The sequence below is a fragment of the Corythoichthys intestinalis genome, chromosome 10, assembly GCF_030265065.1.
Source record: "Corythoichthys intestinalis isolate RoL2023-P3 chromosome 10, ASM3026506v1, whole genome shotgun sequence".
NCBI classification, from domain to species: Eukaryota; Metazoa; Chordata; class Actinopteri; order Syngnathiformes; family Syngnathidae; genus Corythoichthys; species Corythoichthys intestinalis.
This window is the reverse complement of record NC_080404.1, coordinates 20742589-20759203: the sequence shown is the minus strand read 5'-3', so window position 1 is coordinate 20759203 and position 16615 is coordinate 20742589. Positions and strand designations below refer to the sequence as shown.

The 16615-nt window shown below is 39.0% G+C and overlaps 1 protein-coding gene across 1 annotated transcript in view; it reads left to right on the top strand.

Annotated features, from left to right (window-relative positions):
• The window catches only part of wdr11 (WD repeat domain 11), an 87478-nt gene that overhangs the window by 13884 nt on the left and 56979 nt on the right, over positions 1-16615 (top strand). Inside the window, exons 3-5 of the mRNA XM_057848134.1 lie at positions 11840-11993; positions 12222-12395; positions 12496-12697. Of these exons, the coding sequence (XP_057704117.1) occupies positions 11840-11993; positions 12222-12395; positions 12496-12697 (530 nt within the window). The remainder of the gene's footprint in view (positions 1-11839; positions 11994-12221; positions 12396-12495; positions 12698-16615) is intronic.

Sequence of the window (16615 nt, the reverse complement as noted above, 5' to 3'; positions counted from 1 at the left end):
AATTAATTTAATGTTGTGAATCAACCGTTAAAGTTATTAAAATTGCTCCCGTTATTCCGTAATTTCCCTTTGGTCTACTTTCGACATGTGAAAGTTTTAAAACTATTTTAAAGATAGATTCAAGTCAATATTTTACCGATTTAGGAGTATTTTAGATAAAAAGTTAATTAGGTTTGTTTGGAAGGTTCGCTACAACAGCCTTGCAGGGAAGAGTACTGCTTTAAGATGGCGGCCGTTTCCTAACGCCCGCATCTAGCTTTTTGTAGGTGTGCTGCTAACGCTATTGAATCGTTATTGCATCTAGTCCTACATAAATGATATCTACCGTAACATTATGTGGCTGTACTTTGTAGCAGCTTTTCGGCAGCAGTCAGGTATGTTGTTGTGTTTTTTTATCTCGCGGTTGAGTTAGAGCCGTGAGTTGAGCATTGGCATTACCCGAGGGGCCGGGTAATGATAAGCATGATGTTTAGCTACTCTCGCTCCGTTTCCCATTGACCGCGCGGCACGCTGAGTGTGTTGTACTTCCGCTTTACTTGGCATATTTAAATAATCGGAATTTGGATGTTTGTGAATCGTTCTCGCATCTTCCACGGCCGAATCGCGAATAATCTAAGAATAGGAAATTTTGCACACCTCTACAAACACATTTTTTTAAAAATTGAAAGACATTTTTTTTGTTGAATAATAAAGACACAAATCTACCTCCACATGGCTCCACCCAGGGGATACAATTTTTGACTGGGGTAACTACATTGGCACGACACCGGCGGGAGTACCATATTCAATGGATGACAATCTTGGCGAAAACTATTGCCTAAGCAGCCTGATTTAGAATTCCCCTCAAGAATGACGGGAAACAAAAAACACTCATTGTCAGCTTACGATTATAAATATTCTTGTAAGTTAATTTTATTGCTGACGCTACTACGTTTCGGGGTCATCAACATGTTGTGCCCCTCCGCCCCAAAAGTCAAACTCCGCCTATGCCTCTCTCCCACAATTTATTTAACACAGATAGACCTGTAAACTGGAGATATGGTCGTTTTAATTTCATGGTAGGAAATATGTTTTTTTTTCTCCACTAGAGGGCACTCTTTATAAGGGTTTAATTTTTTATTCTGAGTTTGAAGATTTTTGTCATTTTTTGGGGCAGCCTAATATGGTCATTTAATAGGTCTATTCTATTGTACTCTATCCCAGGGGTCCCCAACCTTTTTTGCACCACGGACCGGTGTTATTTGGGTCTTTTTTTTCACGGAACGGTGGTCTGACAAATTTTGCAACCCATCAAAAATTGCAACGATGTGGTTCTGCGCATGCGCGTAATGTTAAACATAGCCACAAAATGCGCAAATGCAGCGATTCCAAAGTAAACACTACAAACTTTCTTGAAAGAAAGGAATATTAACTTACGTTTGATCATGGAAGGACTGGTAGAAAAGTTCTCCTCAGATTCATCCTGCCATGTAAGCTTCACACAACAGCTGCACACCGCGCTCACCATTAACGACTTCGCCTTGTCGTTAAACATTAATTAAGAATCCCGCGTCACAAAGATACGATGTTAGAAATTGTAGCAAGGTTTTCAATGCTCTTGTTGCCATGTCAGGATATTCCAGAATGACTTTAATCCAGAACCTCGGTAGAGCTGTTGTCTCAAATATACGTTTAATAAGGTCGCCGTCATTTGCGACCTTTTATGCGACCTGTTTATTCACAAACGGGTCACGAATCCACTCCTTCGCAGTTCGTGGGTCTTCGAGGTTGTAGGCTCATCAGGTGCCCGTTTCGCCGTAAAAAAATTTCCAAAGACGTCTGTTTTCCTGTTATCTTCGCTCGTGTGGGGGCTAATTATTTCCGGGAACAAATGTGCTGCGCCGTGGCCTAGTAATACGCTATTATCGAGGACAAGCGCACATAGATATATTATATACACAAACAAGATGTACTGCTAGCAGTCCAATCAATGGACTTCTATGACAACATTGTAATCTATCCCGTAGTATTATATCTAGAGTAGACAGAGATATTGGTGTGTTAAGCAGGGGCACAGGATTAATTCAGCCAGAATGTGGTTGTTATTAAATTATTTTTTTTCTTTGCGGCCCGGTCGCAAATGCGCCACGGACCGGTACCGGTCCGCGGCCTGGCAGATGGGGACCCCTGCTCTATCCTATAGTTGATGTTGTCACAGATTACTTGAAACAATTATTTAAATACTGATTACTGATTATGCCTCAAAAAGTAATCTACCGTATTTTTCCCAGTTTTTTTCATAGTTTGGCAGAGGGTGCGTCTTATACTCTGGAGCGACTTATGTGTGATTATTTACGGTCGGGCCGGGCCGGCTTCTCTCTCGCTAACTTTTTTAAGAATAAATAAATGTTCATATATTTATACTAAAACGATGTATGGATGTTAAATAAAATAAATAATTTGGATAAAACAGAGAAGGCGCTGTGCATGCCTACACACGTGCACGCAGTGGCCCCGCTCTCTTTTCAATCTTCCCCTCCCGCGCCCTGGCGCCCTCTGCGAGCATCCTGGTATTTCCTTTTCGATATGGAGCAACTATAGGAGTGAAAAACAAACTAAAGACAGGGGAATTGAAAAGCAAACAACTGCGGTAGGAGTGGGATATAGAAGGGTTTTAAATTGATTGTTGAAGATGCGGAAACCTGTGTCGGCTTCGCTGAATGTAAACGAATGTGTCGCTTTGGTCTCAAACGAGAAATATATTTAACAAACTCAGAAGATGTGCAAAAATCTCAGGCAAAAGTTAAAAAAAAAAAATGCAATATTAACCATTTGAATCCTGCATATTCTCGGCACATCATAAATCCCTATTCACTATTATACAATTCATTTCACTTACTATTCTATTGTTGGCAGAAAACCCTCTAAAAGTAAACTATCCTTTATACATTGTTAGTATTTTTCGACCTTGAGGTAAGTAGTTGTTGTCTGACACTATTGATCGGTTGAAGGATGCCTCCCACCAATGACTAACAGTGGGTGCGTGTGCATGTGTGTGTACGCATTTAGAAGTAGACCAATAATGGGCGGTAAATTCAACAGTGATTATCTGAGGCTCGTCTCTGCTTTGGGCTTCTTTGCTTTAAAACACACTTAATCTTGGGCATGCTGCAGCAGTTGGCCATCTCTTATCACACAGTAAGTCACAACAACAGGCGTTTTTGTGGGTAATAGAATAGTGGATAATGAAAATACAAACAAAAAGACACCATAAAGAAGGACATTACAGTGACAAACGATCAATTATTGAAATACTCAGCTTTGAGCAATTTGTCTCTTTAAAATTTGGAATCTGCTGCTTATCGGTTATATTGGTTTGCACTCAGCCTGCATTTATATGGGACATAGTTTATCGCCGTTGCACAAGTTTTGATGTTATAACATCCATTTTGTGTCCTATAAAATTCAACATACTCAATATGCACACCTTCCAGGCCCAGACATAGTTTTTGTTCTGTGTTCACACTGAAGTCATTGATGGCCACTTTTGATTGCCTTTTAATGACGTATAGGTACGATGAGTACAACGTGAACATTCTTGCTGCACTCGCAATTAGATGCGTATCTGATTTAAATCGACATACAAACGAGGCTTGGGTCTGATTTGTACTGTTCAAGTTACATGAAAAGATCAAATATATGTTATATTTTGGTATGTTTGTGTATTAGGGCTCAACCATTTTAGAAAACAAAACTCAAACTATGAATTTTAGGACAAATATTGCTATTTTTACCCCATTCACCCTTTTCTTCAAATTAAGCTTCTATGCAAAATTCATGATGTACCATCAAAAGATTCCTATCGTAAGAGGTCACTTTTAGATGTGTCCGACAATGACTTTTTAATCGATAACGGATATCCCGATATTGTCCAACTCCAAAGATTCGAATACAATATCAAACTGATACGGATATATGCTGTCGTGCACTTAACGTGTTATTGCTAATTGTACGTATTGTGATGCTCCACTGGATGCTTTAATAAATTTAACAATGTTTTTAAAATGCAATGAATATTCTGTGAAAAATAAGAGAACCACTTCAACTGAAGTTATAGAAAATACATGTCCCATATGAATAATATAGATTGAAATGAGCCATAATGTCCAAAATTAATGAAAGGAATAATTCACAATAGCGTACCGCACGAATGCTATTTTTAGACTGCAAGGCTGCGTGACGTCACCATCGTAAACTGGAAGGGGGTCAACGTAGAAGCGCACTCGCATACAACCCATTCAAGTACTGCTTGTTTTCTGCTGGTAATCTTTCAAAAAAAAAAGAACATGCCGAGTAAACACTGTTGCTATGGAACGTGTACAAACGACTCTAGACATTATGACCGTCCACACATGAAGGATGTTTTCTTCATACTTAAAGCCAAAAACTGTAAAAACTGAAAAAATGTGAACAATGTGCGGTCATCCAAAAGAACAGTTTAACGCCAGCTAGGTGAAGCCATTCACCTTCATATGCAGTAAACATTTTGTTGGGGGCCATGGTCCTGCAGATGACAATCCTGATCTATTTTCTGCCACGAAGAGGTAAGCCATAATATTTTGATATGACTGTTTTAGCATGGCGTTTTGCAGTGCTGCTTCTGTCTGACAATGAATGACCTAAAAAAATAAAATTTTTATTTGTATATCACAACAATCATGTAGGCCTATTTTTCTAAAATATGGATATTTAAATAAATTAGCCATGTTTGGCTTTGGTCTTTTTGTAGTAAGCCTGTTCATGCCTACAAGTAGGCTCTAGATTTAACAGCTTTACCTTTTCTGTTGTAAAGAAACAACCTTAGTACGGGGGAAGTGTAAATAAATTAATAGAATTAATATTTGTTATTAGTTTTTGTTATTTGTTATTAATATGAAAAAATTAAAAGTGTTTGGTGGCTGTCACTGAGTAGCATTTGCGATCGCTGCACAAAAATAGCAATATAAATTACCCCCGAGAACGGTCGTAGAGAGACGTAAGACAACCAGAGGATATAAAGTATAAGAAAGACAGGGCATATAGTGGTAAAGGATAGGTTGTTGAAACAGGAGAATATAAATGTCAGTGGCGTAAGGCAATGCACACAATAAAAAAGTATCGATAAAAAAGCTACCTCTGGATCAGGTCGGTACTTTTTCCCGTCTTTTTCAGCCCTCGCACTCAAGCCATCTTTTTAACAAACATTTGTATTTTTTTCCACATCTTTACTTGTTAATTTGGCACCGGGGACATAATTTCCGGACAGAATAGGTAGGTTTAGCTCAGTAAACATCTCGTTCGTACACTATTTACACGCATCTAGCATGAGGGACAAACGCGAGTTTGACCCCCCTAGCAACACTTGTTAACGTCATGAATAATAATGAGCAAAGGTGACATGACACGTGCGTTATGCTATGAAATCATGTTAAAGTAGTTACCCCAAAGAGCCACAAGGGGGTGACAAAAGCATTACAAATACATGCAGGCAATCATAGGACATGCCAAATACAATGACAATTCCCAAGATGCATTTCACAGGGCTTTGGCACAGATTTTTATATTTCATTACTTCTTTACTTTTCTCGAAGACTTTCCTTGTAGTAACGTATTAGTTATTTATAATGAGTTTATAATTCATTATTTTTCAAGTATTTATTGTTCATGTAATTTTTGCATCATGAATGCAAATGGTCTACTCACATAACAGATAACAAGCATCTTAGTTTGAAGAAACTTTATAAGCGTAATGGTTGTGCGTAATTGTGACCAGTTGTTATACAAAGGCAGATGGCAGAAGGCGTCTCCATTCACTTTAAACGCTAGATGCATATTGTGCCAAAACTGACTTTTATTGATATACAGTGGGGAGAACAAGTATTTGATGCACTGCCAATGGGTTTTCCCATTGGCAGTGTATCAAATATTTGTTCTCCCCACTGTATACTATTGGATTTCCTAAATTGTTGATTACGAGATATTATCGGACAACTATAGTCACATTGAATTGAAGAAAAAAAAAAAAACGTTTGGCAATTTAAATTTTGACACAAAAATGATAAATCACTGCTGCATAGTTTTATTATTTTTGACAAATGCCGGTAATTGATAAGAGTGTTGTATTATTTATACTATACTACCATTTACTGCTTTACAATTGCATTACTTTTTGCATTCACTCACTCACTGCGGTATTGAATGTATGCACACAATACTGTAAATGCAACGACCAATCACCATTGTTATTATACAACCCATGCTGTATCAAAATAAAATACAGTGGGGCAAATAAGTATTTAGTCAACCATCAATTGTGCAAGTTCTCCTACTTGAAAAGATTAGAGAGGCCTATAATTGTCAACATGGGTAAACCTCAACCATAAGAGACAGAATGTGGAGAAAAAAAAAAAAACAGAAAATCACATTGTTTGATTTTTAAAGAATTTATTTCCAGACTAGAGTGGAAAATAAGTATTTGGTCACCTACAAACAAGCAAGATTTCTGGCTGTCAAAGAGGTCTAACTTCTTCTAACGAGGCTCCACTCGTTACCTGAATAATGGCACCTGTTTTAACTCCTTATTGGTATAAAGTACACCTGTACACAACCTCAGTCACACTCCAAACTCCACTATGGCCAAGACCAAAGAGCTGTCAAAGGACACCAGAGACAAAATTGTAGATCTGCACTAGGCTGGGAAGACTGAATCTGCAATAGGTAAAACGCTTGGTGTAAAGAAATCAACTGGGCGAGCAATTATTAGAAAATGGAAGACGTACAAGACCACTGATAATCTCCCTCGATCTGGGGCTCCATGCAAGATCTCACCCCGTGGCGTCAAAATGATAACGAGAACGGTGAGCTAAAATCCCAGAACCACACGGGGGTACCTAGTGAATGACCTACAGAGAGCTGGGATCACAGTAACAAAGGCTACTATCAGTAACACAATGCGCCGCCAGGGACTCAAATCCTGCACTGCCAGACGTGAAGCCAGTACACGTCCAGGCCCGTCTGCAGTTCGATAGAGAGCATGTGGATGTTCCAGAAGAGGACTGGGGGAATGTGTTATGGTCAGATGAAACCAAAATAGAACTTCTTGGTAGAAACACAGGTTCTCGTGTTTGGAGGGGAAAGAAAACTGAATTGCATCTGAAGAACACCATACCCACTGTGAAGCATGGAGGTGGAAACATCATGCTTTGGGGCTGTTTTTCTGCAAAGGGACCAGGATGGCTGATCTTTGTAAAGGAAAGAATGAATGGGGCCCTGTATCAAGAGATTTTGAGTGAAAATCTCCTTCCATCAGCAAGGGCATTGAAGATGAGACGTGGCTGGGTCTTTCAGCATGACAATGATCCCAAACACACAGCCGGGGCAACAAAGGAGTGGCTTCGTAAGAAGCTTTTCAAGGTCCTGGAGTGGCCCAGCCAGTCTCCAAATCTCAACCCCATAGAAAATCTGCGGAGGGAATTGAAAGTCCGTGTTACCCAATGACAGCCCCAAAACATCACTGCTCTAGAGGAGATCTGCATGGAGGAATGGACCAAAATACCAGCAACAGTGTGTGAAAAGCTTGTGAAGAGTTACAGAAAAAGTTTGGCCTCCGTTATTACCAACAAAGGGTACATAACAAAGTATTGAGATGAACTTTTGGTATTGACCAAATACTTATTTTCCACCATGATTTGCAAATAAATTCTTTAAAAATCAAACAATGTGATTATCTGTTTTTTTTTTTTTTCCACATTCTGTCTCTCATGGTTGAGGTTTACCCATGTTGACAATTACAGGCCTCTCTAATATTTTCAAGTGGGAGAACTTGCACAATTAGTGGTTGAATAAATACTAATTTGCCCCAGTGTATATGGAAAATAATAAGCTTTTATGTATGTTTAAAACACACCCGCACATAAACAAGCCACAAACATAAAGGAGCTGCTTCACAGTGGTGTGGATACATAAATTCAGAGTGCACCGAAACGCTTGCAGCAATCTCTGCAGTCTATCTTCGAGTCAAATTGAAAAAAGATGAGGAGGCACAATCACATACCTCTACTGATTAAATCTTAAGTCTTGGACATCCTGACATTTCATTATATTTAAAAGATCAAGGTCACATAGACTCACATTTCACTGGGGTAGTTGAGCGTAACCCTCCTGATAAATCATTAGCTTCAAGATAATGATGAAGAAGATGTGCAATAAGGTGAATTCTTCAAAGTCCTTTATTAACAATTCAGCTGCACGGCAGTGTAACCATTTTGTAGTAAAAGGTTGCAGGTTGAAGACCCACCGAAGGCAAAACTATGGAAATTTTAAGTGGTTCCTCGTGAGGTGCCCATGTGCCCAAGACTTACACACCAGTTGCAGAATACAGAAACTTAAAACGGCCGCCTTTTTATGAACAGAAAAAAACAACAAAAAAATATGTTTTCTATAATGTGTCCTTTTTAAGCAAGTGTCATGTTACGCAACGTGTCTGCAGCGCGTTCAGCCCGGCCTTGTTTTTTTCTCATCGCGCGATGGGTTCAAATATACCGCGTTTAGACCGGCCGCGTTTTTTCTCGTCATGCGATGGCTTCTCATACAAGGTCAATGTAATCGTGCTTGAAAGGGCTACAGGTGGCCTCGCATCTGGCGACACGCGTCAAGACTAGATTGGCCGTACTCCGCGATGTCGCGAGTTCAATTTTCGCGCCTTGGAGAAAATGGCGAAGTTGATCTTTCTGCAACAGATTTCAGCGACGACGAGGCAACAGCCAATCAAATATGTTTTCTCATTCACGACTTGAGTTGCCTAATGCAGAAGCCGTAACCTTCCTGAACATGCAGTCAACAAAAGTCCAAACAAAGAGAGGGGGAAAAAAATTGGACTACGAGAATAATCAAAATACTAGGAGATTAAAGTCACAATATTACAAGAATGAATTCATATATTGTAATGTTAGGAGAGTAAAATCGTAATATTACGAGTTAAAGTCGTGACATTACGAGACTGTCATACGTTGTAATGTTACAGGATTAAACTCATAATATTACGAGATCAAAGTTGTTATTTTTACTTTAAGTGAACTGTAAGTTGTTTGGATTTACAATGGCGATGTGAGGTCTGTATCAACACAAAACAAATTTTGGTACAATGCTAGGAGAATTAAGTAAAATGAGGAGAAAATAGTAACGAGATAAGAAGTCGTTATATTAGTTATTTTTACGTTGCGTGAACAGTTTGTTCAGGGTCTGCACTTCAACTTTTGTGACGGTCCGGTCAGTGTGAACACAATACAGCATTTGATGATGGGTGTGAGGCGAGCAATGCATTGTCTGAACACAGCAATACTAAGTCAGTGTAATCGTGCGTGAAAGGGCGACGCGCTGTTGCCAGTTTGACCATATAGGCTGCGCCCTGCGATCTTGCATGATAAATTTTGGTGCTGGATAGAATATGGCTGGGTTGATCTTTCTGCTACAGATTTGAGTGAAGAGGAAGCAGCCAATCAAATGTGCTCTCTCATTCACATGTTTTCAGTTGTCGGAGCCAGAACCAACAAAAGTCCAAAGAAAGAAAAAAGGATAGGACTAGGAGAATTGTCAAAATATTATGAGATTAACGTCTCATTACGAGAATGAAGTAATACATTAGAGGTCGGAATCTTGGGGCACTTATCAATTTGATTTCAATTACGATTCGGAGGCTACGATTAGATCATAAATTGATTATTGAGCCCCCCAGCTATTAGCGGCTTTTAATGTTTCGTAAATTAGTTACAAAAATTGTACAAAAATCCTCTGAGGCTTAAATATACTACAATTTTAGTATCAAAACAGTAAAAAAAAATACTCAAGTCCCCATTCTGTATCAGCAGCTTTAAACTACATTCAATTAATTTAATGTTGTGAATCAACCATTAAAGTTGTTAAAATTGCTCCCGTTATTCCATAATTTTCCTTCTGTCTACTTTCGACATGTGAAAGTTTAAAAACTGTCTCATAATTTAAAGATATATTCAAGTCAAGATTTTGCTGATTTAGGAGTATTTTAGATAAAAAAAAGTTAATTAGGTTCGCTCGGAAGGTTCGCTACAACAGCCTTCCAGATTAGTCTTCTGCTTTAAGATGGCGGCTGTTTACTAACGCCGGCGAGTCTGTCATTTCGCATCTAGTTTTCTATACATGTGCTTATGCTGCCGAGTCTGTCATTTTGAATCTAGGCTTCTTGCATGTGCGAACGCCGCCGAGTCTGTCATTTCGCATTTAGTTCTATGTACTCAATAATCGGAATTTGGATGTTTGTGAATCGTTCTCGAATCTTCCACGGCCGAATCGCAAATAATCAAGGAATCGGAAATTTTGCACACCTCTATTATACATTGTGACATTTTGAGAGAAAAGTCCTAAATATTATGAGATTGGAGTAATAATATTACGAGAATTACATTGTAATATTTCAAGATTAAAATCATATAACGAGAGAAAAACATAAGATCACAAGACTAAAGTTGTTATGTTGCTTATTTTTACGTTAGTTGAACCGGGAATTGTAAGGAGTAGGCAAACTTCAGCTTTTAGCTACATACTGCAGGTCGGTATGAACTAGAGCTGAAACGAATACTCGAGCAACTCGAGTAACTTGAGTTTAAAAACTGATCCGAGTAATTTTATTCACCTCGAGTAATCGTTTATTTTGACAGCTCTAAGCATCACGTTTTGCTCGGACTACTTTTAATGCTGGACAACGCGCTGACTCGGCCGCGTCTGGGCAGCCTTAGTAAACAGCCGCCATCTTAAAGCAGTAGAGCGCTAAGCGCTAATAAAGAGCGCTAAGCGCTAATATATAAGATTAACGTTACTGTCACTCGCTCAAGTAACGTTAGCCCTGCGGAGGGCTAGGTTTCTATTAATTATGACCACTTTCGATGCGTGGCTAACGTGTCTTACATACAGGCTTTAACATAACATAGCGTTGTGGAGTGATGAGGGTGTAAAATAAAAACTCAATAATGCTAACTATCAATTTTAGCTCAGTAGTCATTGCTGGATAAAACACCAAGTAGCACTGGTCCCTAATGTGCTCCAATACAGCTTGTATCATACATTTATTTTGAACACTGCAAAAACTCAAAATCCTATCAGGACTTACAGGATAGACTAACTTAAAACTTAACTAGAATTTAAAAATGGCTTGACACAAATAGAAATTCAATTGAAACACGTGGGAAAAAATCCTAACTTTTAAGTGATGTGTGTTATCAAGTGTAACGGCATTTTTAGGTATATATATATATATATATATATATATATATATGTATATTTATATATTTTTTAATCTAAAGTTTTTTTGAGTGAAAGCAGTGAATTAGTCTTTTTTTATTCTAGTTACATCTGAGATGCAGTTGTTGGCTGTTTTCAACAATATACATCGAAAATAAAGACATTGATTGACTGAAAATGGTTCAAGATTAGATGAAATGTCTTGTTTTCTCATGTATATTTATAATTGCTCTTCACCTAAAAATATATTTGTTTTATCCGATTACTCAGTTAATCGATCAAATTTTCAGTCGATTACTCGATTACTAAAATATTCAATAGCTGCAGCCCTAGAATGAACATAAAACTGCTTTCGGTGAGCAAATCGTGCTGCTTCGCGACAAAATGCGGCTGGTGTGAACGCACAGTAATTGCTCTTGTTATGCCTAACAATATCGTCTGTATGCATGCAAAAGTACAAACCTTTGTGGCACATGACTCATGAGAAATGAGTCGCACTTGCATCATGTGCATAAAGTAACACAAAATAATCTGTTATGTCTTCCTCCAGGTGAAGTGGTCGAGAGAGAATTACTATCATAATTTGAGCTCGCCATACTGTTTGCGACTAGCCTCTGGAGATACCTCTGGAAAGATAATTGTGTGGGATGTCGTTAGTGGCACTCCCCATTGTGAGATCCAAGAGCATTCCAAACCCATCCAGGGTAAGAGATCACCCCCTCCCGTTTCATAGCGGTTTAAATTGATTTTTTATTCTGGGACATGACATAATCGGTGCAAGACTGCCAAGAAAACAAATCTATTTAGTCAAGTAACTCTTAAGAAGTGTGAGATTTGTTTTCATTTAATTGTTATTGCCATCACTCGATTAGTCCTGCTGTAAACACTATACTGTGTATTCGTCTTATTTATTCCTGTCTACCATCTTTCAGATTTGGAGTGGTTGTGGAATCAGGATGTGTCCCGTGATCTGTTGTTGGCTGTGCATCCACCTAACTACATCATTCTATGGAATGGAGACACAGGAAACAAGCTATGGAAGAAGAGCTATGCTGAAAACATCCTGTCCTTCTCTTTTGATCCATTTGACCCATCCAACATGGCATGTATGTACAAAATAATTGAACATGCAATGTCGGGTTAGTTGGTAATCTTTCATGAAAACAAGTATATCTTAGAATTTTTCTTGTTTAATTTTCTCGACAGTACTGACAAGTGAAGGAATAGTCTTCATCACAGACTTTTCCCACTCGAAACCACCAGGAAGTGCTGGCAAAAAGGTTTACATTGCTAGCCCGCATGCAAGTCCTGCCCATACCAAGCCTGCACCTGCCGCGCCCCCAGCTCCTACCGGTGCCAAGAAGGCGCTCAACAAGGTCAAAGTACTAATCACCAATGAAAAGCCCACGTAAGAACCAAAGCTTTTACCGATTTTGAAAACTGTATTTGAAAATGAGCACATTTAGACTGAACCTGTTTCATATACACACTGACTTAACAAGCATTGATTAAGAACTCCCAGTATCGGGCAAATATTGTTGTAAATACAGACTGCAGAGATTGCTGCAAGTGTTTCGGTGCACTCTGAATTTATGTATCCACACCACTGTGAAGCAGCTCCTTTATGTGTGTGGCTTGTTTATGTGCGGGTGTGTTTTAAACATATATAAAAGCTTATTATTTTCCATATACAGTGGGGCAAATAAGTATTTCGTCAACCACTAATTGTGCAAGTTCTCCCATTTTAAAATATTAGAGAGGCCTGTAATTGTCAACATGGGTTAACCTCAACCATGAGATGCCTTTGCTGATGGAAGGAGATTTTCACTCAAAATCTCTTGATACACGGCCCCATTCATTCTTTCCTTTACACAGATCAGTCGTCCTGGCCCCTTTGCAGAAAAACAGCCCCAAAGCATGATGTTTCCACCTCCATGCTTCACAGTGGGTATGGTGTTCTTCGGATGCAATTCAGTTTTCTTTCCCCTCCAAACACGAGAACCTGTGTTTCTACCAAAAAGTTCTATTTTGGTTCCATCTGACCATAACACATTCTCCCATTCCTCTTCTGGATCATCCAAATGCTCTCTAGCGAAACGCAGACGGGCCTGGACGTGTACTTTCTTCAGCAGGGGGACACGTCTGGCAGTGCAGGATTTGAGTCCCTGGCGGCGCATTGTGTTACCGATAGTAGCCTTTGTTACTGTGGTCCCAGCTCTCTGTAGGTCATTCACTAGGTCCCCTGTGTGGTTCTGGGATTTTTGCTCACCGTTCTTGTTATCATTTGGACGCCACGGGGTGAGATCTTGCATAGAGCCCCAGATCGAGGGAGATTATCAGTGGTCTTGTATGTCTTCCATTTTCTAATAATTGCTCCCACAGTTGATTTCTTTACACCAAGCGTTTTACCTATTGCCGGTTCAGTCTTCCCAGCCTGGTGCAGGTCTACAATTTTGTCTCTGGTGTCCTTCGACAGCTCTTTGGTCTTGGCCATAGTAGAGTTTGGAGTGTGACTGATTGAGGTTGCCGACAGGTGTCTTTTATACCGATAATGAGTTATGTGCCATAAATACAGGTAATGAGTGGAGCCTCGTTAGACCTCGTTAGAAGAAGTTAGACCTCTTTGCCTCATTTGCCCCACGGGGTGTAACGGTACACAAAAATCTCGGTTTGGTACGGACCTTGGTTTTTAGGTCAAGGTTCGGTTCATTTTTCGGTACAGTAAGAAAACAAAATGCAAAATATAAATGTGCTAGTTGTTTATTACACACTTTTGTTTTTTCAACAATAGGACCATTAGGCTATACAAAGCTAGAATTCTGCTCAAAAAGTAGCGGGTATTTAAAGATAATAATCCAACAACAATTTGCCTTTCAGACCCCCGCGTACGTGTGCTAAAGAGAAAAGCAATCCCAATGACAAAGAGTTTAACATATATTTTACAAATGAAATGCCTCAATTAATCTTTTTTTTTTTCTTATGAACGGTTTTCAAAAGCTTTATTGGTGGATTTTCTCAAGTTAAAGCGCCACACAGAAATTAATAAATTTAATTGTGTAAGCAGGATCTGTGTATTATTATTATTATTTAATTACAGGTGTTTTAGTTCATTTTAATTTATTTTATTTAAATGGGCTATTATTTATTTTATTTTGTGTTTATATTTTACAAATGTGATGTAGTATTCATTTATATTGTATAATTTGTGTTGTATAACTTTAGTTCCTATGTGAATATTAGTTCCTACTTGTTTTGTTGTGGTAGGAGGGTTTTGTATTGAACACAGGGCCGTGTTGGTTATGATTATAGCAAAGAAGACAGCAGTAAATCAACAAAGACAAGTCAACTGTTCCCCGATCTACCACTCAAGAGATCTGATGGACTCAAAAAGTGGGTTACGATTGCATATTAGTTTGAAAATCGACTGGATCCACCGTATTTTTACACGAGTGACTTCCGGTCTGCCCAATCCTAGCTAGAAGTATTTAAGCAGGGCCGCGTCTCGCGTCAAATACCGGTAATAAACTCTGCCATTCTTTTCGCGTGCATCGCGTTGAGCTGCTTCTGGGACGCATAACACGCGGCCGCACTGCGACTGGTGTGCATTGGCTGATTGACTTTAACGCCCGCGTTTCACTGCGTTTTTGCGGCGGCCACGCTGTCGCGCCGTTGACGTTTCTGGCTTATACTGTCCACAGTCCTACCGTGTTGGTCCTCATTATAGTAGAGAGAAGACGGAGTAAATATAATATACACAAAGAAACTGTAACCCGATCGACTCACAGCCTTGAAAAGTAAGGGTTGTTACATTATGTCAGAAACTCGTTCGGTACGCCTCCGTTCCGAACCGAGCACCCCGTACCGAAACGGTTCAATACAAATACATGTACCGTTACACCCTTATAAATAAGTACAGTGATCCCTCGCTACTTTGTGCTTCAAAATTTGTGCATTATTATTGCATGTAAATAAGTATTGCACATAGAATATGTGTGAATAGAAGTTAAGTAGCAGCAGTTGACAGTGGGGCATTGAATATTGCACATAGTAAGTATTGGACATAGTATATTGTTTGTAAATGAATATTGGACTTTGAGTGATGTGGTGTTACATATGGCCAGTCAGGTTGGAGATGGCTTTAGCAAAGAAACTGTTCCTCAGTCTGCTTGGTTACAGCAGCCGAAAAGCATGATGGTACTGAAAACACGCGACTACTTGATCGGACCTTGTCACCAAATCTGATACTGTCCAATACCCAAAATATAGCCAATGTCGATACCGATACTTAGTGTCTAATAGGGACATCCTTAGTTTTCACTGTGTGATGTGTTCATCGTTAACAAAATTACCAGCTGGTTTCAAACATTTTATTATGTAAAACCAATCAGAAAGTTGCCACATATAAATTATCATGAAGACTAGCAAAATATGTGTGAGTAGTTTTCAACTCATTCACTGCTATTGACAGTTATAGACCCTTTGAACTGAAATGTCCTGTACTGAGTGATCACTGCAATTGATGGTGCTAAACATCCAATCGAATTTTAATTGAACGTCTCGCACCGTCATTGGCAGCCAGTGAGTTAAGAAAACATGAAAGGGTTGCTATTCTTGCAAATTAGTAAGCAGTTGCGTACTAAGCATTTATTTTTAGGGACAAAAAAAAACTATAAAAATGGACTACACATCATTTTTTGGCAGCCACTCTGCTTGAAATGTTAAGCCTCTTACAGTGAGTTATTTGTAAGAGTGCCTCTGTATGATCTTTCTAGACACTCGGTGAATAAACTTACGCACGTGTGCCTGCGCACGCACACATACACACGCTCATTCATCGTGCTTGTCTTCATTCTTCTTCCTCCCTCTCTATTCGTGTCCATTTCATGTTTGGGAAATGTAAATGTTACATTGGCTTCCATGTTTTGTGCTTGCCAGACTCAAATAAGAGTTTGACATTTTAAACCTGCATACTTAATTGCTGTATTATATACATGAATGTCTCATCAGGCAGCCATTGTTATAGATAACTTTTCCAATCAGACATGCACAATCATACTCTGGAAATCTGCTCTTTATTCAGTTCTCACATAATACTAAAAATTGTATGGTAATTTTTGCATTTTTAAGCACTTTCCCTGACAACCTGACAAAAATAGTTAAACACATGAGCAAATGGTTCAAAATACTGCATCATAGAGTCGCAACATGTTGAAATCACCAGTCCCTATAGTACAGTGCGGTTTTACGCCTTTGACAGCATTCCACAATAATCAGCATATTGTGAAATACATGCTTCTTTAATTGTGCCTGACTCTTAATTCAGCCC